Genomic DNA, 22647 nt, shown 5'->3' on the forward strand with positions numbered 1-22647 from the left:
CTGTGATTTAATTTAATAAACAGTTCAGTGTTTGGAAAGTATGAATTCCATTAAAATTATAACTATGTAAGAAAAATAGAAAATACAAGGGCATTTTGTTTTGTGAATATGTGTTCACCTGAGAGAGTTGCTCAGTTTTTTAAAATTTTCTTTTTAATTTAAAATTTAATTTTATAATACATATTTGTATGTTGACTTTGGACCCACAGAAATCCCTAATTTTTTACTCTTTTTCTGTTTCTTTTTAGAGTTGGTGGTTCCAGGATTTTACTCAGGATGACATTAGGAAGAGAAGTGATACCTCTCCTTCAGGCAATGTCTTCCTGTACTGCTGCAGGCAGAAATGTTTTAAGATGGGATCTTTCACCAGAGCAAATTAAAACAAGAACTGAGGAGCTCATTGTGCAGACCAAACAGGTGTATGATGCCATTGGAATGCTCAGTGTTGAGGAAGTAACTTATGAAAACTGTTTGCAGGCACTGGCAGATGTAGAAGTGAAGTATATAGGTAGGTATGATGCAAAAGCTCAAAAATATTTGATTTTGTGGACATCTTCAGTCATTTTATGCTTTTTATCTTGGCAGTTTTCCTGTTTTAACAGAGATTGATTTTTATGTGACTTAGAATTAAATTACCTAAAATTTTTAAATGTTGTTATGTTGGCAAAGGTTCTATAAAATGTACACTGTCATTACACTGCTGTTTGGAGAGCATTTTGGCAATATACATCAAAACTTTCAGGAAGTTTGTACCCTAACCAAGTAATTCCACATCTAGGAGTTTATTCTAAGGAAATAATCAGACACAGCAAAAATTCATGTATTAATTTATGTATAAATAAGCACTCTTTACCATAGCAAAGGCTTAGAAACAACTTCTTAATTTCAACCAACAGAACAGCTAAATAAGGGTCAGCCTGTGGCTCACTTAGGAGAGCGTGGTGCTGACAACACCAACTCAAGGGTTAAGATCCTAAGATCCCCTTACCAGTCATCGTTTAAAAAAAAAAAAAGGAATGGCTCAATAAATTATGAAACATTCATCTTCTAACACTGTGTAGCCATTAAAATCATGTTTAGAAGCAGTATGTAAGAGTAAAGAAGGAAAACTGGAAGAAAACTAATTTAAATAGTGGTTACATTAGTAAGGTTTCTCTAGAGAAACAGAACCAGTAGGGGGTGGGTGGGTGTGTGTGTGTGTGTGTGTGTGTGTGTGTGTGTGTGTGTGTGTGTGTGGAGAGAGATTGATTGATTATAGGGAATTGGCTCACATAATTATGGAGGCTGGCAAGTCCAAAATCTGTAGTGTGGGCTGGCAGGCTCAAGATCCCCGAGAACTGATGTTCCAGTTCCAGTCCGAAGGCCAGGAGGCTGGAGACCCAGAAAAGCCAATGTTGCAGATGAAATTTTAAGGCAGTCTGCTACATAATTCTCCCTTGCTCAGGAAGGCTGGTCTTTTTGTTCTATTCAGGCCCTCAACTGATTGGTTGAGGCCCACTCACATTATGGAGGGCAATCTGCTTTCCTCTGAGTTCACTGATTTAAATGTTAATCTCATCAAAAAGCACCCTCCAAATTAACCCATAAAATTAACCATGATGATGATTAATATCTTGGGCAGTGGGTTTACAGTTGATTTTTACTGGTCTTTTTATGCATGTCTCCATTTTCCATATTTTCTACACTGAACTTACATTATTTTTACAATTTACTAGACCCTTTGAGTTAAAAGGAATGAAGACTCACTTTAGTTACCTTTAAATGTTGGACATATTTTGTGAGACAATTATGACTAAACAACCTTGGCTGTGTATCCAGGCTTCATAAGAGCATAAGATAGCTGCAGAGCATCATAAACATTTGTATGCATTTCTGGAATTTGGATGGTTGTCAGGATCCAGCATAGGCCTAGACTTGGTCATCTATTTCCCACCACTAACCCTTCATCACCAAGAGTTCCCTACACTGTGTTCCACTGTAATAAGGACTTGGCTGTTTTCTATTATCACTACTTTTGTTTCAGTTTCTGTTCCTGTTACCAACTACTCCACTCTCATTTATGGCCACTAAATCTTGCTACAAGTGTTAAGTTTAAGCTTCTCAAAAAAAGGATCTGGTTGGTTTCATTAGTCAAAGTCAAAGGGATGGAGTTGGTTCCTATTCGGCCGAGGCTTTCCAGCAGACAGCTTCATAGGTGTGGTTTGTCCTTTGTTCAGGTGCTCACTTCTTCATCAAATTACAGCCAAAATGGTGCCTGCCCAGTAACTTACACATTTGACAGTGGGGGGAAAAAAACAAATTCTCTTCTAAAGAGTTATTTTTAAATCTGTTTTCTCCCCAATAATATATCTTTTAAACATACTTTTAGGCTGGTGACATTTGTTCTTGCTCTTGCATAAATTTGTCTTGTGCGTTAATGATAAAAAAATTTTGAGTTAGGGAATAGATCTCTTGAAAACTAACTTTCTCTTATCTGTGCGTGTTCTCAGAGTTCATTATGCTTCCTGCAATAGCTATTAAAACCTTGTTTGTCTAGTGTCAGCACTGTTTATAGCTGGGCAGTGAGAGCATAAGTCTGGTTCCAAGTCTTTGTGGCAAAATAAGGAAGGAAATGGTTTAGCATTATTGTTTGTTTAAGGATATGTTTCCAGTTTTAGGCGCTTGCATTTTATTTTGCTCATTTAAGTTCTTGAGCAATTTTGATTTCTTCTTAATATCTTTTTGAGCTAATTTTTTTAAGTAAGTAGAAATTGCAATTATATAGTTAACTATATCACTTAAGTATTAAATTTTAAATCTTCTATTCCATTCTTTCCTTAACCAGTAGACATAAAATTATCCATTGAATCAAATCCTAAAAGCGTAGTTACATAATTTGGTTTCTTAACAATATACATATGTATGTATTCTGATATTTGTGGTAGATTTTTTTAGCAACTTTATTTGTAACAATGTTTTATGAGGACAGTGATATGAGTGAGGCAGTACAATTTCTTGGTATGTAAATGATAGCTCTACTGTCTTCTATATATCATGTTTGTAAATTTTACCAGTTTACAATACCTTCAAAATAGTGAAGATAATAAAAATGTATTCACCGTCACAGCATAGCCACAATCATCACTGTAAACCATACTCATTTTCATTCTATAGTACTGGTTATTTCACTGACATCAGAAATTTTTGCCCAATTAAAATCAAAATACAAATGTCTGGGAAAACCCAAGAACCAACTTTAATATGTGAAGATTAGAACAGACTAAATTGCCATCATCCTTTAACAGGAATATCCCCCAATATCTAGCTGCTTACTGGATGTTTCCACTTAGATTTCTTAGAATCCTCTGAAACTGTATGGAACGTCTTATGTTTATATGCATATGTGCATTTGGGATAGGGTCCGTAACTTTGATTAGATTCTCTGAGAGGAGTCTGTAGTTTTTAAAAAGGTTAAGAAGTTCTTTTCTAAACACATCCCATTCCACTATGTTGGTCTGCGTGTTTCTTGAGCTTTCTTTGTCTCTGCTAGTCCCCATGCTTGTAGTCTATTTTTCCAGCAACTTACTGAGCCCCTCCTCCTCTTAGGTCCAACATTCTCCATGACATGTTGCCTAGTACTCCAGCCCTTGATAGCTGCTGCCTCTGAATTAGTATCCCATTCCTTTGACAACCAACATGCTCTGTCCTGTATTGTTGTTTATCTTTTTATGTACCCAATCCCCCTCTATCCCAGGTCAGAAGATGCCTCATTACAGGCACCATATCTTTATCTCCCTACATTCCCAGTTAACAAATTGCACCCTAAACATGCTTTGAAAAGTGCTCAGTGTACATCCTTATTGTTCAGAATGATGCCAATTCGAACAGCCAAGTGCTGCATTAGATACTATTTCTTGACAGACGTAGGGACCTTTACAGAAAGCGTAAAATGAAAAACTTATACCAACACAATCATTCATCCAGGTAGGAGATATTTGGCTTAATACTAATTTGACAAGTCCTATAGTATTCATAGTTTTTTTCTCTATCAACAGTGGAAAGGACCATGCTAGATTTTCCTCAGCACGTATCCTCTGACAAAGAAGTACGGGCAGCAAGTACAGAAGCAGACAAAAGACTTTCTCGTTTTGATATTGAGATGAGCATGAGAGAAGATATATTTCAAAGAATTGTTCATTTACAGGTAAATGGTGTTATAAATCTCTTTAAAAGGGATGGGGGGGGCCTACAACAAAAAAGTAAGAACCGTTGGCCAGCAATAAGTATTGAATTTTCCTAGATTATGTTTACCATGATTATAATAATGGGTGAAGCATAACAGTACTATATAATGTTATATTACATCATTGAGGTTTATGTTGAACTGCTAATTCCATTCACTTGAAATTAAAGTCCAAGTGTAGAAGAGTGCACATCTGTAAATCTAACGCTTTTAACCATCATGAGTTTGATGGTTCAATGTAAAATCCTCTTTGAATTTTCAAAATTTTGCAAGATTTATATTAGACTAAATCAATTAGAAGCAAATGAAATCAAGTTATTTGTCTGTAAATATTTTATGGTTTGGGCCATAATATTTATGACATATGTTGAGGCTGCATGCCAGAGTCATTCCTGTCCGTCATCCTTACATTTTTCAGGACTCATGGAAATTATGGATAGTGAGTGCTCTAAGTGGGTCTGTCTTAAATGTTTTGGATCTTTTTATCACCAGTGTTGATTTGCCTCCTAGCATTTTCATTGCAACTTTGCTTTAAGTTTTTATTTTCATGACACCCCAATAATTGTTTTAAAACAACCAATGTTTTACAATCCTAGACATTTTTTGCTTAATTTTGCATGTTTCTTACTGCAAAACTTCAAAAATTTTTGTTCCTTTTTAGCAAATTATGACAAGTTGAAATAAAACATTTTAAATGAAATTGCTTTGTAACTCATAACTGATTATAGAATATATAATCCAGACTTTAGTTATGTAAGATGTACATGCTATTTATTTCTTCATGTCAGACAAGCAATTTTCACCCTATAATTGGTACTATATATGGTTCATAAGAGTTCATCTTTGGCACTATAAAAATAATACAAATGAAAATAACCTTCTGATTATCCTTTTTGCTAGCTGAATTGTTTGTTCTCTTTTCTCCTTTTGGCTACAGTTGTTATTCTGTGTGACTTGAATCATGACCTTTATAGTCTTCATCTCAAAATAATCTAATCTTCTTTCTAGCTCTATATTTTATAAGTATTTTAGAATTTTTTTGCTAGAATTTCTAATTTCCTTTGATTAACCCTGTTTTCATTGTGACTTCTAAGTTCTCATTTGGAATAATGTTTTTGTTACTATTCCACCTTCTCTGATTCTTATGAATGTTATTAAGATATGTAAGATTGGTTACTTTACATTTCCTTGTCATACTTTCAAATTTGAGGGAATATATTTGGGAACAAATTGCTGCCTGTAGAGTAGACTAGCACACCATAGTAACCTCATAAACATCAATGTAGTCATCATATTTGTGTATTCATTTGGGCTGGTTCATTTTAGGGTTTTATTGTAACAATTTAAGGTGGTCTTAGATTTGGTTTCATAATTTTTCCTCTCGTAAATGTAGATTCTTGTGCCAACATTTTTAAGGGCTGCTACGATGTCTGTTAAGACTACCTCAGAATAATAAAAAATAACTTTTGTGTTTCTTTTTGCACTGAAGCTCATTAGGTAAATTTATGTATACCTTTAAACACCTTCTTTGCAAATAGTTATGTTTATTTATGTAGTATTTTTAAAAATCTAGAATTATCGGGGCCGGCCCGGTGGCTCACTCGGGAGAGTGCGGTGCTGATAACACCAAGGCCCCTGGTTCGGATCCCATATAGGGATGGCCGGTTCGCTCACTGGCTGAGCGTGGTGCTGACAACACCAAGTCAAGGGTTAAGATCCCCTTACCGGTCATCTTTTAAAAAAAAAAAAAATCTAGAATTATCAGTATCAGTGTTCTGCTAGAGCTGGACACTTTAATAAATGGTAAATCTCATCCCATTCATACCCAAAGGACAAAATTAGATATAATCCAAATATTCTGTTTATTTTTCTCTATAATAGTATAAGTAAAATAGGACAACCATGATGTAACACATAAAGCTTAATTAAGCTAGATAAATAGGATGTTAAATTAATATGAAATCAGCAATTTTAGGCATACTGTACTGAGGGTGCTCTGAATAATATTGAGTTCCCAAGATACCACCAATGTAGACAATAATCAAATATAATATTACTCAAATTGGATATAAAATTCTATTTTAGCTCTCATGTCATTTTCACTTAGGATTAATTGGTAGAAATGTGAAATTACTTTTCACAGTTCTTTTTGCAAATCTGTGCTCAATAAGGGTTCCAGCTATCTAATGATACATGACATATTACCCTAAAACTTAGTGGCCAGAAATAGCAAGAATCATTTTATTTTCTCTCACAGTTTCTGGGGATCAGGAATTCAGGAAGGAATCAGTCGGGCAGTTCTGACTTGGAGCCTTACATGTGGTTTCTGGCAGTGGTGGCTGGTGTTGAAGTGGGTAGGAGCTAACGAGGCATCTCTCTTTTTTTGTGTAGTCTCAGAATATCTTAGTCTGCTTGGGCTGCCATAACAAAATCCCATAGACTGGGTGGTTCAAACAACAGAAATTTATTTTTTCCCAGTTGTGGAGGCTGAAGTTTGAGATCAGATTGCCAACATGGTTGGGTTCTTATGAGAGCTCTCTTCCTGGCTTGAGGACAGCCCCTTCTTGCTGATATGCACATGGCCTTTCATCAGTGCATGTGCAGGGAGAAAGAGAGAGATCTCCTACTCTTCTTAAAAGGCCACCAATCCTGTCCGATTAGGACCTCACCCCTCTGTCTTCATTTAACCTTAATTACCTCCTAAAAGTCCTATCTCCAAATAGAGTCACATTAGGGGTTAGGGCTTCAACAAATGAGAGGATGCAATTCAGTCCATAGCACAGGGCATCTCCACGTAGTCCCTTCATGTGGGTTAATTGGGGCTTCCTGGCAGCATGGCAGCACCAGGTGGTAGGACTTTCATGAAAACTCAGGGTTCTGACAAAGCACACAAGCTGCTTTGCATTTTCTGACCTGTCTCAGAAGTCACATAGCATCACTTCTGCCATACTGTATTAGCTGACCAATCACTGCTATCTGCCCATATTCAAGAAACACCACATCTCAGTCTGGGGAATATCAATTAATTTGCACTCATGTTTCAAAACCTCCAAAATAAGTAATTTGTTGACTAAATGGATGGAAGAAATTATAGTAGAGCATAAGACTAACCAATCTTCCTCCCTCCCTCCAAATGTGTGGCTAGTAACACTACCTTACATTTGTACAACAATAGAGCTACCTAATGTAACGCTTATACCAACCTTATGAGGTAGCCCTTTTTATAAGGGGAGAAACTGAAGCTCAGAAATGGCAACTTTCCAAGAGCAAAAGAACTGGTTAGTAAGTACTTGTCAGAAACCATATAAACTTTACATTAAACCCCTCAAGGGAGGGGGGTGTCATGTTTGATTGTATTTTGCACCTCTGGCAAAGTGCCTGGTACAAAGTAAGCATTCAGTAAATGTTCATCAAACTAAGGTGGGAGATCCGGAAAATAGGCCTTCAATATTGGTGCTGGAACATGAGTAATCCAAGTGAAAAAAAATAAAATTGGATCTCTTTCTCACAACCGAACTGAAAGACAATTCCTAATGGATTCAAGTCTTAAAAGACTAAAGTTTAAAGCTTCTAGAAGTTTATATAGGACTACATCCCCATGACATCTAGGCAGAGTATAGTTCTTAAACAAGACAAAAAAGTGCTAACTCTGAAATATAAACCTAATAAACTTGACTACATCAAAAAGAAAACTTTTTATTAAAAAAAATGAAAAATCAAATACTGAGAAAAGAAATTTGTAAAACATTAAACTAGGAAAGCGTTCTAGGATATATGAAGAACTACTGCAGTCAATAGCAAAGAAACACCCCTATAGAAAAATGGGCCAATGACATGAAGAGATATTTCAAAAGAAACATAAATGGTAATTAAACATATGAAAAGATGCTCAATCTCATTAGTAACTAGGGAAAGGCAAATGAAGACCGTCATAAGTTACCATTTTTCATTCACAAGATTAACAATAATTAAGTATTATGATGCCAAATGTCTTTGTGGATACGGATCAACAGGAATGTTCATTCACTACTAGTAAGAGTGTAATTGATTAAAAGTAATGATTAAGTTGGAGAAAAACCTATTGCTATAAAGCTGCATTTTACATTTTCCATAACCTAGCACATCTTCCCTGTCCCCACCTCAGCATTTACCTGGAGATACTTCTGCATTTGTGCAAAGGTGAAATTGGACAATTGTTCATAGCAACATTATAACAGCAAAACACTGAAACAAACCAGATTTCCATCAGCAAGAAAATGCCTCACTAAATTGTGGTACATTTATGCAATGGAATATTTTATAGCATTGAAATATATAAACTATAGCAACATGGAACAATATGGCTGAATGTTAGTAATAATAAAAGAAAGAAATTGCAGAATGCTGCATACAACATGGTATCATTTTATAAAGCTCAAAAAGAAGCAAAACTAAACAGCATATTTATAGGAGGTTGCTATGGTTTGGATGTTTGTCCCCTCCAAAACTCATGTTGAAATTTGATCCCCAATGTGGCAGTGTTTGGAGGTGGCCTAGTGGGAAGTGTCTGGGTCATATGGGCGTATCCTTCATAAATATATTAATGCTCTCCCTCAGGTGTGAGTAAGTTCTCACTCTACTATTTCCTGCAAGAGCTGGTTGTTAAAAAAGAGTCTGGCACCTCCCCTCTCTCTGTCTTGCTTCCTCTCTCACCATGTGATCTCTTTGCATAATTGGGCTCCCCTTCTATTTTCCACCATGAGTGAAAGCAACCTGAGGTTCTTGCCACATGCAGCTACCCAATCTTGGACTTCCAGCCACCAGACTCATGATCTAAATAAACTCCTTTTCTTATAAAATATCTAGTCTCAGGTATTCTGTTATAGCAACATAAAATGGACTAAGACAGTGGTAAAACTGGAAAAAACATCACAAAATTCAAGAGAATAATCATCTTTTGCAAAGGTTACCTGTTGAGTAAATAAGTACAACAGTGTTGTTGATATCCTGTTTTATAACTTGAAGGGTGTGAGCTGGGTGGTTAACTCAGTTGGTTAGAGCACCTGTTATAAAACCAAGGTCAAGGGTCGGATCCCGTTCCGGCCAGCTGCCAAATAAGTTGAAGGGTGGATTTAATTTTTCTTCATAACTTACATATATAGTTATATTTGTAGGTATCAAATATTACACACAAACTGAATATATTAAATGTATCCTACATTCCACCAAAAGAAAAAAGAAGCAATGAAAAGGATTTCCTCATCCCTTTAGCTAAAAAATGGCCAAGTATCAAAAGCTAGCAATTATGACCACAGGTTTTGGTATTTCCCAGTCTTGACAGAGCATTCTCAAGCATTGGCTAAAGAGCCACCAGAGATCAGAGAAGGTTTATACATGCTCTTTCCAGCCATATTGGTGTGAGAAATACAGTGTCTTCATGTTAAAACATTCAGGCATATTTTATTCCAGTGGCCTGTTAAGTAATAAATGCACAAGAAAAATTGTTTAGTGAAATTGAGGCTGAATTATGCAAACTAAATTTGAGAAATACAGTCATCTATTGTAATATTGTTTGTATTTTTTCAGAGCTATGGGCTTTGGTCTTGCCAATTTATCTTAGAGAATCAGTGATTTAAATGGGAAAGTTTTAATGTTACAGTGCAAATAGGTCATGGGATTAAATATATAGGTCATGGGATTAAATATAGATGCTTTTAAGCATTATGTAATCTCTCCTACTCAACCAGCCATGGAAACCCAACCCAAAATTAAAATATAAGAACCAGTGCCTTTAAACTATAACCAAAACAAAACAAACAAAAAAAGTTCAAAATTTATAATTTAATTGCCTTAATGACCATGCCTTCTTGATTTTGAAATATGTGCCTAGGTATTGGTCATAACCAATACTACTGAAACTTTTAACTTTGTTGGGCTCTTAATTGCCTAGAGATCCAGATATAAAGCATTACTACCTTGGCTTAGTTTCCCCATTGGCCAGGCACCCCTCCTTAGTGCCACTCTTTTGTCCAAGTCCTTACCTCTTTTTCATACATTATATGATATTGACATTACCTGTTAATATATCTTTTTTTTCCCTCATACGACTTAAAGCTTCTTAAGGATATTTATCTTTTTTCCCCTAGTGCCTGGCATAAATAAGAGTTCAGTAAACATATGTTGAGTGGAACTGAACTGGCCTCAATTAAAATGTGTTCTTCATGCAGTGTGGGGCTCCACTTTAGTGTCCTCACACTGGGGCTCACACAAAAGCAGAATTTTGTGGGCTGGCCCGGTGGCGCACTGCTACAGTGCACCGCTTGGGAGCGCGGTGGCGCTCCCGCCGAGGGTTCGGATCCCACATACAGACCGGCTGCTCACTGGCTGAGCGAGGTGCGGGCGCAACACCGAGGGTTGCGATCCCGTTGCCGGTCTCGGTCCGGTACGGGCACGACACTGAGGGTTGCGATCCGTTGCCGGTCACGAAAAAAGACAAAAAGGAAAAAAAAAAAAAAGAATTTTGTGATGGCATATCGAATTAGTAGTCAGCAAGTAGGCCTCTTTGCATCCCTCTAGCCCAGGAATGCTGGCAGCTTGGCAGCTGCCTAAGAATGTCCTTTTTATTAGTATTAGGATAAAAAACCTAATAGTAAATGTCATGGACTAGGACAAAAAAAAAGAAGAAAAAGAGGATTCAACTGCAAATATAATAGAATTGAGTAATTTCTCTGTTTTAGCTTTTGAAATAGGCTCCAATAATATACTCTGATTTCTTATATTTCCTTAGCAAATTCAAAGTTTATGAATCGTTTTTAAAATGATATTCAAAGGAATATACTGTCTTAATTTTCAGAATTCTTTTAACAACATTGTGATTTCTGCTTTGTATACTCAGCATGCACAATACAGAAATCCCATTGAAATAATTTTTTATTTACATATTTTAGAAACTGGAAATATGAAGGTCTTATGAAGAAAAGGACAAAGTCATAGGACAGAATGTGGGGAGGATTTGGAGGAAATTTTTAAAATTTTTCTCATTTTTTATATGAAATTTCAAAGAATGATAATGAATTAAGGATAGTAATGTGGTAGTATGGCAAACACATTGAGAAAAGCACTAAGCTAAGAATTTGAAGAATTTATTTCTCTACCATTTTTACCATTAGAAAGGATCTTAGGAAGATCATTTAACTTCAGTCCTCTTGTCTGTAAAATGAGTATATAAGCATACCTGTGTGTGTGAGAGAGAGAAAGCACTCTCTTTGTAAACAGCTCTTTGTTACAGGAGGATGTTAGGGGGAAACTAAATCTTATCACCACAGGGATTAAAATAAGGGCCCCTACTGTGAGGTTATATAATTTTTTAAAGTAGTTCAGAAAACTTTAGTCCTCCGACCCTTTGAAGAGGAGAAACTTCACCCAAAGAGCCTGAGGCCTGGTTCAGATTCAAGGGGAGAAGTTATTATTCAGGAAAGGAAGGTGCAATTACAGCAAAACAGTCTAAAGCGCTAGCTGATTCCTTCTGAGAAAATCCTTGGGAGGTAATTCTGACCTTGCCTGGGCATTATAAAGGAGAATATTATGATCAGCTCTGGAACAGGAATGTGCTTAATAAGTACATTTTAGAAGTGCCTTCCTCCTACCAGAGACCGGAGATTTCCCAAGACCTCAGAGTCTGACTGGTAACAGGTATCTGGTTATAGTCAAGGTTATGATTTTTATGGTCAGTTAAATATTTCAGTATAGTTAATTAATTATATTTTAATTAGACCTAATTCAGGGATGATTTTTCTTAGAATATCCTTCTACCTGTTTGCACTTGCAACACCTATTTGGGGAGTAAGTAATTTTAATTTTAATCTAGACCGTGAATTTTGAATATACATCCAGGCTTTCTGAAATAGCAGCCCTGCTACCTACACATATGGCAAATTCAAGCCTACCTAGTATGATAGCCCATCCTCATCAAGCATAGCCATAGGTTAGGGATTCTGCTTACGTCAGTGGGTGAGGCTTTGTGATGAGCCCCTGCCTAAGCTCAGGGCCAAATGTGGCCCAGGAACTCAAGTGCCCATGCAGCTGTCCAGCTGTGTGCATCAGCTTCCCACTGGCTCACTTCTTTGCTGGGATTGGCCCCTGCTCTGGATTGCAACCTGCTCACCTGGGTCCTTAACAATTTGTCCAGCTCTTGCCTGGTCCTTCTCCCCGGGGACCCCTACTCCTAACCCCCACCCCTGCTACACATAGCTAGTACCTGGATTCTCCCCATCCTTACAACTTGCATGCAGTATTGTACTGCCTAGAGATTCCTGTTGCCATGCCTTACACTTCAGTACAGACTTCCTGGCACTATTAAAGCCAGCCTAGGTGAACCCAAGTTAATCACATCTGCACGAGCACTGTGATTTGAACTGCTGGCCATCCCTGCAGGAACCAGCCCATAGCCCATTTATCTCCCTGGCCATTCTGGGTTTCTTCCTATTGCAGGCATCTTCTGATAGGATCCCAGTATGTGCCAGTACCAGCTAGGGAAGGTTTCAACTCCAGTCATGCCAGCTCACTCACAAAATTCTCCAGGGACACAAAAGGAGGTGATTATAGAAAAAGAAGTCTAACTCTGCCTCCACTAAGGATAAATTCAGAGGAAACTCTGAGTAATGTATGCACAGTGAGTGCTTTAGTACTGTTACACAACATTTTTATTGCTAGGCAAAGTGAGGTACAGTTTGCTGTATTAAGTTGTACCCCCAGTTAAAATATAACTATTTACCTGCTGCAACAAAATGCAAAACATTACTAAATTATTGCAGCATGAGCCTAGCACCAACAATCTAAATGCAGTTTCTAAAGCTAACCACAATCCTTTTACAGATCTAATTAGTGGGGAAATTAGGAATGCTTAGGGATGGACAGCCCGGGTCTTTCATGGACAGAATGTCCAACCAGTGGGAGGTCTGTAAAGCTCTGGAGACAGAAGTCTCTCATTTGCTCACCACCAAACTGAATCCATTATACCTGCTGAATCTGTCTGGAGTCCATTTCATCCTGGGGACCACTAACTGACTGGCCATCCAGATGTGCCATGTGTATTTTGCCACCTGCTTTGGGGAAACATCTGGTGTTTTTATTACCTTGCTGTGGCTGGGGGAATTTTCCATTCCCCTCTAGGGCCCTCTGTTCTTTTGAGTGAGCGAGTGTGTTGCTGCATACAGATTCAAATTTACCGTCCAGCTCTCCTTTTCTTGGTGCAGAGCTGACTCATTTTCCCCAGATACTTGTTCATATGCAGCTTGCTATAGTTCCTTGATCTCTTTTGGCAAAGGACAGCAAGGCATTTTTGAAGTGTTGGAATCCTCTTGCTGGGGTTTTATCCAGCTGTCCTTGTTTGGTACATTGGCAAAAGAGTCCCAGTCTGCATTTGTGTAGAATCTACCCATTATTTCTATTCCTGCCTTTCAAGTGGAACCAGGTTAGCAAATGATGGAAAATTAAATCCAGATGATTTGTGATAAGAAATATGTTTTGTGAAAAAGACCACTCACTCATAAAGAATGCTCAGAATGAGATTATGCAAATGCTCCTGTTATCATACTTTAAAGTTGTACAGGCACTCTTGATTCTGATGCAAGGCAAAGAAATTCTGGTTAGCTTTTTATTTATTTAATTTTTCTGTTTTGCACAAGCAGAAGCTCACTAAAGCATAAAAGAACTTAGGTCTTTAATAGGTCTGCCTCATAATCACCTGTGTGCTTCATAGCCCAACAGAGATGATGAATAAATTGACTTTGACCTCACAGTTTATAACTTACTGATGCACTGTTGAGACAGAAATGGTTGTCATGCTCTTTAATTCCAGGAAACCTGTGATCTAGAGAAGATAAAGCCTGAGGCTAAACGATACTTGGAAAAGTCAGTTAAAATGGGAAAAAGGAATGGGCTTCATCTTCCAGAACAAGTACAGAATGTGAGTTTACATTTCCTTTTCTTATTGGAAAAAAAGTCAATAAATAAAACAAAATACAACAAAAACCAGGAAATAAGGAGACACATGGGTTGTAATAAAACAACCCATAATACAAATACATTTACAATGTATTGGTATTCAGTGGTTTTAAATTTTCCAACTCCTATTAACTTAATGGTGACTGACATACATCTGATAACTGCTCTTTATCCTGTCCCGGTTTTATTTATTTCATGTGCGTTGGGCTTATTTTCCCTGTTCTACTTTTACATTCTTTAAAAACTAGTTCCAGGTCTTAATAGTTTATTTATAGTCTCACTCCTTTGGTCATACAGAGATAGGGCACTGGTACTAAAATCTTTATTGATGGAGAGTTTTAAAACTGGCACTTTGGAATGACACACTCTATGATTAGTATATACCCCTTAAAGGAAGAGAGATTAGCTACTGAAAAGAGCTAATCTCTCTTTTTCTCAAACTTTTTCTAATGTCTAATGCTGGTCAAATCTTCCAGATTCAGAAGTAAACTTGGCTGCAGAATTAACCTCATTCTTCTTGGACAGGAAATATATTCCATGATTTATTTCCAGGTCACTGTTCTAGGCAGCAGAACTGGAAATAAGTTAGAAAGAAATCCAAACCAAGTGATGTCAGCATTGTAGATATAACTGAAGGTAACACAGATGTGAGCACCTTTCCCCACCTACATGCCCTTTGATCACCTTGTATCCTCTTCATCCTAGTGAGAGGAGAAACGTGACTGATCTCACTTACCTGACCTTTTCCCTTCCTTTCAATTCTCAGTTCTGTTTGGGGGCATGAACACTGTGTTGTGTTTGGTTGCAGCCAAAACCACATTTAAGCAATAGGAGAGATTCATTTGCTTGTATAACTGGAAGGTCCAGAGGTAGGTGGTTAGTTTGATCTAGACAGATGGTGGTGTCATTGGTCACCCACTCGATTTTATCTCTCTACTCTGTCTTTTTCAGTGTTAGTGTTATCCAAAGGCTGGCTTCCTTCCATTACTAAAATGGCTATAAATATAAATACCCATCATCCAGAAGGACATAGAGGGAAGCCCTCATCAAACCTCCTTCATGTCTTAATGCTCAAGAGCAGATCCTATGCCTAATCCTAAATCTCCCTTTAGTCAGAGGCATGCCAGGCCTGGATTTTCTGAACTGGTCACTACAGCAATGGGAATGGCATAATTATCTAACCAAGTAGTGGTCACACCCCTGGAGCTTCAGGTAGAATCAGGTCCTATCTGAACTACATGGCTGCTAGAGCGTGGGGCACAGGTGGGAAGGGAGTTGGGGTGACAACCAAAGTGTCTGAAAACAACACTGAATAGTTTCTGCTTTGTCCCTTACATTGTAACTCTTCATTTTCTGTTCTGGGTCTTTCTTGGCTTAGTTTCGCCTGTTCTCCACTAAAACATCATCTGCACAAGTGCACTGAAGCTTTTCATATTTTAAATTACCATCTCCTGAATAATATGTGTTAAGTCAGTAGTCTCACATTCAGTATGCATCAAAATTACCTGGAGGCCTTGTTAAAATTCTGATTACAGTGCCATACTCCGGAGTTTACGTTTCAGCAGGTTTAGTGTGGAGTCTCAAGAAGCTGCATTTCTAACAAGTTCCCAGCTGATTCTGATACTTCTGGTCAGGGCCACACTTTGAGAACCAGTGTGGTTTAAGTAAAGTTCATTATCCAACATTGTTAGAAGAATGGGACAGATTAATAAAATTATTTTCTGGGTTTTTTTTTTTTTTTGTGATCTCCTTATTGCATCCTTTGATCTTCCATGTAGTACTTATTTATACAAATGTTGGGGTCCATAAATCACCTTTGTTTGCAAGAGCTCTGTAAAACTAAGACCATAAGCAGTCGTAGAATTAATTGCTCAGTTCTTATTTCTTGTTTTACTTCAGCACCAGATACTGATTACTAAATCAAAATTTTCAATTGAAAAGCATTAGAAATATGCTGATTGGTTATGGTCTACTAGATTTGTTCATTCACTTAGCAAATATTTATTGTGTGTATACTATGTTCCAGATACTGCTTTTACTTTACCTCCTAAATTTATTTAGTTCTTCAAATTTACAACTAATTTCTAACACATGACCAGGCTTGCCTTGCTGTAAGTGCTACACACAGACACACATGTACAAAATATAGAAGACTTTAGGAAGATATTTTATCAAACACATCTCTAAGAAAGTACTGCCTGCGTATGGGTACAGAAGCCAGTTTTCATATAAAAGTGGAACTTACTTGACTGATGGCAATAAAAATGAAACTTTATTTTTATTGTTAATGACCTGTGTTTTTATCTTTGTTTCAGGAAATTAAATCAATGAAGAAAAGAATGAGTGAGCTATGTATTGACTTTAACAAAAACCTCAATGAGGATGACACTTTCCTTGTATTTTCCAAGGCTGAACTTGGTAAAATTTTGTTATTTTTCTAGATTAAATCATGTGATTTAGGCAAATAATGTCACATCACAGTTTACTTCACTTTCCAGGTACAAAATCTAAATCAAATTTCAAAAAATTCTTTAAAAAATGATCCGGTACCTAACCCCCCACCAACCCTTCTACAGAAAAGACAATCAAACCAGTCAAAATTAGATTTTAGGCTAACAAGAATCTAAGTCTGTATTTTTCTGGAGATAATCCAGAGGAGATTTCATAATCTTTTTTTTTTTCCCTTCATAATCTATCTTGGTAATTTTTGCTGGAGTTTAACAGCATTTAGAGCTTTGAAATTTTTTCTGTCTTGCAATGTCCCTTACATTGTAATTTAAACTAGGGTCTTCTTATTCTGTTCTGGGTCTTTCTTGGCTTAATTTTGCCTGTTTTCTATTGAAAATCATCTGCACAAGTGCACTGAAGCCTATTCATATTTTGAATTATTATTTCCTGAGCCACCTACCCTCTAACTGCCACCCCCATTCCTGCAACATCAAAATGATGTTATAAGGATTGTCATTCTTTTACTTGAATTTCAGTTACTCCACAAAATTCCTAGAGTACTTAACCACAGTATGCCAATGCTAAATAAACCAATAATGAGTGGAAAAATTGATGTATGAGAAAATGATTCTTTGCAGGTGCTCTTCCTGATGATTTCATTGACAGCTTAGAAAAGACAGATGATGACAAATATAAAATTACCTTAAAATACCCACACTATTTTCCTGTCATGAAGAAATGTTGTGTCCCAGAAACCAGAAGGAAAATGGAAATGGCTTTTAATACAAGGTGCAAAGAGGTACTATGCATGTTTGTCTTTCTTTTGTTTTTAATGGAAGATTTGAAGAAAGGTTGGTTTATTTACCAATGTTGAATTCAGCTCTAAGACTGATATATTTGTGTGTGCATTGTGCTTCCTCATTCCTCAGATCTACAAGGCTTAGATTTTTTTGCTCATTGGCAATCTGCTTCATGTCGCCACAGGCTGAGCTGTTCTAATAAAAGTAGAATGGGTTAAATAAACTTCTAAGTCAACAGTCCAGGGCTAGTAAGGCATCTCTCCCTCCTCAATAAGTAACTTCCAAGGTCCTTCCTTGGAATGCCCATTTCCTTGCCTGTGGGGAAGAAGGAGAAAAAGCACAGAGCAAGCATCTTTAAGGAGAAGACCTGGAATGACATACATCAACTCCACTCACATCCCATCAACCCAGATTCCCTCATATAGCCATATCTAGCTGCAAGGGAGGCTGGGAAATGTAGTCTTTAATTGCCAGCCATTTGCTCAGCTTAGGGGGTTCTGTTACTGAAAGGAAAAAAAGGAAAAATTAGAAATGGATTCTCAGAACCAACTAGCTGGCTCCACCATATTCTCCCTCTCTGGCTATCCAAGTAAGCATGAACATCCTTTTTTCCACACATAGAAACCATTCACCATTTGGCAGTTCTCAACCAGTTACTGCTTTCAGCTCTAAGACCAGGATCTTTGGGTGATACATCATCCTCCCCAGCTATAGTTTCTCATGACCTAGCAACCTATGAAAGTAAAGGTAAGTTATCAGTCCCCTCACCCCCAATCCACCCCCAGTGGTGGAACAGGAAAGGAAAAACTACATTAAAAACTCCCATTTGGAAAAGAAAAGAATGGGAAATGTAGCAAACCCATAGCAATTACCAAAAACTGTTTGGCAGGCTTCCGTGCTCTGGTGGAGTTCCTTGGAGGCCCATTGAATTTAACTGGGCCTGCTTTCTGGCAAGAAATTCTTCATCAGTTGTACTCCATGGCCCCTTGCTTTGCCTGCAGGGAGTTTTTTCTTGTGCATTATCCTCCATGACCATATCTTGGGGGACTGCTGGATTTGTGCTGATGCCAGTTTGAAATCTGAGGGTTGCTGTAGGGCTCAAATAATAACAGTCTTTTGTAGACCAGACATACCTTTGGTAATAACATTTCCTCAGAAACAGGTTTCTTGTCTCTTTGTTTCCAGTCAGGTGCACTACACCCAAATATTGCTGTTTGTTATAGTTCTTAAACCTGCCAGATCTTATATACTGGCTTCCTCAATATAATGGGAGTCTGCTTTCAAACACTCTGAAATAGTAGGCTTGAGGAGAAAGTCAGCATTCTCAAACTAATCCCTGCAGTTCAATAACTCTGAATAACATACTTTTCTCCTGATGTGAAGAGTACAGAGCAACTGGCGTTTCCAACCATCTGAAGCCCCGGATTATAGACCACAAACAGAACCTCCCTTAGCAGAATTCTTCTTCCTTCTTTGCAAAACTGGCCATTTCTTACCTGAGCTCATCTCTCTCATGTAAATCTTTCTTAAAAGCAACATATACTGACTTCCAATCAAGATGGCAGAATAGACAGTCCTCAGCATCACCCTCTCCCATGGTCCACCAATTTACAACTATTAAAAAGCAACAAGCTGCCAAGCTGGGGCCGCTAGAGCTCAGGGGAAGAGGAGGAGAGACCTATGGAGTTCATGAAGGCAGGAAAAGCAACGATGAGAGAAGGAAAGGACTGCTCCAACTATTTTGAGCCCCAACCATTTCAAGGCTGGCCCTGGTGAGCAGATGGAGCAAGAGTTGGCAAAAGCTGCTGCTGTGCCCTTTGTGTGAAGTTGCTTGGAGGATGCAAGGGAGAAGAAGGCCTTGGTGGCCCCTAGCCCAGCAAGACCACTAACATGGTTCCTGTGGACTCACATTGGAGCAAGAGGCCACAGACATCTGAAAAAGGAGCCATTCAGAGGCTGGTGAGTCACCACAAGGGACTGGCACATGGCCCATCCCATGGGAAGTGTTTGGAATATGGGTGGTGGTGGAGACGGGCCCACCAGGGGAACATTGGGGCACAGCATGGACAGCTGATCTGCCCTACAGTCAGCACAGACTCACTCAGTGGAGACTGGTCAGGAATATAGATCTGCAGGGGTGCAGTTTGCTGAAAAAGACACAGGCCAAGACCAGAGTTTCCACACTACCCAGGTGTATTGGACCTCACAAGACCCAGAAGTACTTACAAGGTCAGCAATTAAAACCTGAGCGGCATAGAGAATCAGCAGCAAAGCAGCAATTTAGTTCAGCCACAGGGCACAAATGCTGGTTTCCACAGGAAGTTCCCCCATTTTAGAAGTAACCAAAGGACAACAAATTAGTTCCAATGCAGAGTTTAAGTCGCAGGAGTAGCAAATAATCCAACACGGAACTGAAAGAGAAAACAAAAACCCCACAGATCAGAGATACAATTCTGACATTAACCAGTAAAGATCTAACACCACCAAAGAACACCTATAAACCTAGAAGGACTGGAAGACCCTTGGGTTCCCAAGCCAGAGTGTGGAGAGGGCCAAGGACCTCAGCCGCACCTACCTGACATCCACATCCAGCCCAGTGATGATCACCAGGCCACCACCAGAAGCACCCTGGGCTCCCACTGGAACAGTAGTGGGCCGTGGACCCCAGCCACACTCCTCTGACATCCACATCCAATCCTGTGACAACCAGGTCATCACCAGAAATGCGCTAGGCACCCGAGCCAGGGCAATGAGGGGCCAAGGGCCTCAGCTGTGCCCCCCATCTCCACATCCAGCCCAGCAATGACTACCAGGCAGCTGCTGGAAGCTCACTGGGCTCCCAAGCCAGGGTGATGGAGGGCTGTGAGACTCAGCCACACCCCCCTGACATCCACATCCATCCCAGCAACAACCACCAGGCTGCCAGCAGAAGCACCGTGGGCTTCTGAGCCTGGGCAGTGAGGGGCTGAGGGCCTCAGCCATGCCCCCCCACCCACTGCCCCAATGTCTACATCCAGCCCTGCAACAACCACCAAGCTATGTCCAGAAGTGCCCCAGGCTCCCGGGTTGGTGGGGGGCCAAAGGCCTAAGCCACACCCCTCTGAAGTCCACATCCAACCAAGCCATGACCGAGCCACGGCCAGAAGCTCCCTGGGCTCTTCTGCCAGAATGAGGGGGTGCCATGGTCCTCGACCATGTCCCACTTTTCCCCCCACCCTCTCGCCCTCCCCCCAGCTTCTCTGCAACAACACCTTTGTAAAAAATATTAATAATAATAATTTTTTTTTAAATTAAAAAAAAAAGCAACATATACCAACAAACACATACCAACATTATTGGTTTTTACATACAATTCTTCTTGAGCTAAGACTCAGTAGATACATGGTCTGCCTTCTAAGTTATGGCAAGCAATGGTTTTAACAAATGTTATCAATAGTATAATGAGGATCACTAGTTTCCCAGCCTGCAGTGTCTGTTCTCACCTTCCATTCCTGTACGTTTTTCATTTTTGTTATGGTAGCACCCAATTCCTGGTGCCAGTGTCTGTATATAGTTACTAGGGGCTGGAAAGGGTGAGGGGGAGGGAGAATAGGGAGAATACAAAATACAACTAGAAATGAGGAATAACTTTTAATGTCCTATAGCCCTGTAGGGTGACTGTAGTTAACAACAATCTATTGTATATAATTTCCAATGACTAGAAGAAAGAAAGTTGAATGTTCCCAACACAAAGAAATGACAAATGTTTAAGGTAATGGATATCTTAATTATCTTGATTTGACCATTGCACATTGTATGCATGAATCAAATACCACATGTACCCCATATATATGTACAACTATTATGTGCAGTTAAAAATAAAATTTAAAAATGTCAACCAAAAGCATAGTGACTCAAGACAAAAGTTATTTCTTTTTTTTTTTTTTTTGTCTTTTTCCGTGTCCGGCAACGGGATCGCAACCCTCGGTGTTGCTCCCGCGCCTCGCTCAGCCAGCGAGCGGGAACCGGTCTGTATGTGGGATCCGAACCCTTGGGCGGGAGCGCCGCCTCGCTTCCCAAGCGGCGCACTATCCAGTGCGCCACCGGGCCAGCCCGACAAAAGTTATTTCTTTTCAGAATGTAGATTAAAGGTTGAATCAAATACCACATGTACCCCATATATATGTACAACTATTCTGTGCAGATAAAAATAAAATTTAAAAATGTCAACCAAAAGCATAGTGACTCAAGACAAAAGTTATTTCTTTTTTTTTTTTTTTTGTCTTTTTCCGTGTCCGGCAACGGGATCGCAACCCTCGGTGTTGCTCCCGCGCCTCGCTCAGCCAGCGAGCGGGAACCGGTCTGTATGTGGGATCCGAACCCTTGGGCGGGAGCGCCGCCTCGCTTCCCAAGCGGCGCACTATCCAGTGCGCCACCGGGCCAGCCCGACAAAAGTTATTTCTTTTCAGAATGTAGATTAAAGGTTTCTAGGGAATGAGGGAATTATTGTTAATGGTTACTGTCTGGGTAATGGAAAAGTTTTGGAGGCAGACTGTGGTAGTGATTGCACAACAGTGTAAGTATAATTAATGCCACTGAATTGTACATTTTAAAGTGGTTAAAATGGCATATTTTATGTTATGTATTTTACCACAGTATTTTTAAAAGGTTTATTTCTCTTGCAACTAACAGTTGAGAGGTGAGTGGTCTAGAGCTGGAGGACAGCTCTGCCACCCTCAGTGGCGCCCAGAGTCATTGTTGTTGTCCTCAGTTTACAGCTAGCAAGGCACAGGGATCTATAAAGAGATGACCCAGGAGTTTTACTGATCACTTCATTCACTCCCATTGTCACTGTATATCACAAGGCCACACTAGCTTTAAGGAAGGCTGGGAAAGGTAGCTAGACAACTATGTATCCAGCAAAAACTCAGGGAGTTCTATTACCAATAGGGAGAATGGAGAATAGATACTGGGAGAATGCTGGCAGTCTAGAGAGAAGATCTGGGGTAACTAGAAAAGATTAAAGAAAAATTTAAATTAGTTAATTTTAGAACTTGGAGAATTATGTTAGGTGTGTTTCTCTTATCCACGTTATCATCCTAGTTTTAAAATAATAATTATAGGGCCAGCCCGGTGGCGCACTGGAGAGTGCGCCGCTTGGGAGCACGGCGGCGCTCCCACCGAGGGTTCGGATCCCATGTGGAGACCGGTTCC

At 39.0% G+C, this 22647-nt stretch overlaps 1 protein-coding gene across 3 annotated transcripts in view; it reads left to right on the forward strand.

Moving 5' to 3' along the window:
* Positions 1-22647, forward strand: part of NLN (neurolysin (metallopeptidase M3 family)) — a 111263-nt gene that overhangs the window by 43960 nt on the left and 44656 nt on the right. For all 3 annotated transcript variants that reach the window (XM_008567770.1, XM_008567773.1, XM_008567772.1), the window contains exons 2-6: positions 249-508; positions 4035-4183; positions 14061-14168; positions 16522-16624; positions 17293-17453. In XM_008567770.1, the coding sequence (XP_008565992.1) occupies positions 249-508; positions 4035-4183; positions 14061-14168; positions 16522-16624; positions 17293-17453 (781 nt within the window). The remainder of the gene's footprint in view (positions 1-248; positions 509-4034; positions 4184-14060; positions 14169-16521; positions 16625-17292; positions 17454-22647) is intronic.

This window comes from Galeopterus variegatus, unplaced genomic scaffold (assembly GCF_000696425.1).
Source record: "Galeopterus variegatus unplaced genomic scaffold, G_variegatus-3.0.2 Scaffold343, whole genome shotgun sequence".
In the NCBI taxonomy this organism is placed as follows: domain Eukaryota; kingdom Metazoa; phylum Chordata; class Mammalia; order Dermoptera; family Cynocephalidae; genus Galeopterus; species Galeopterus variegatus.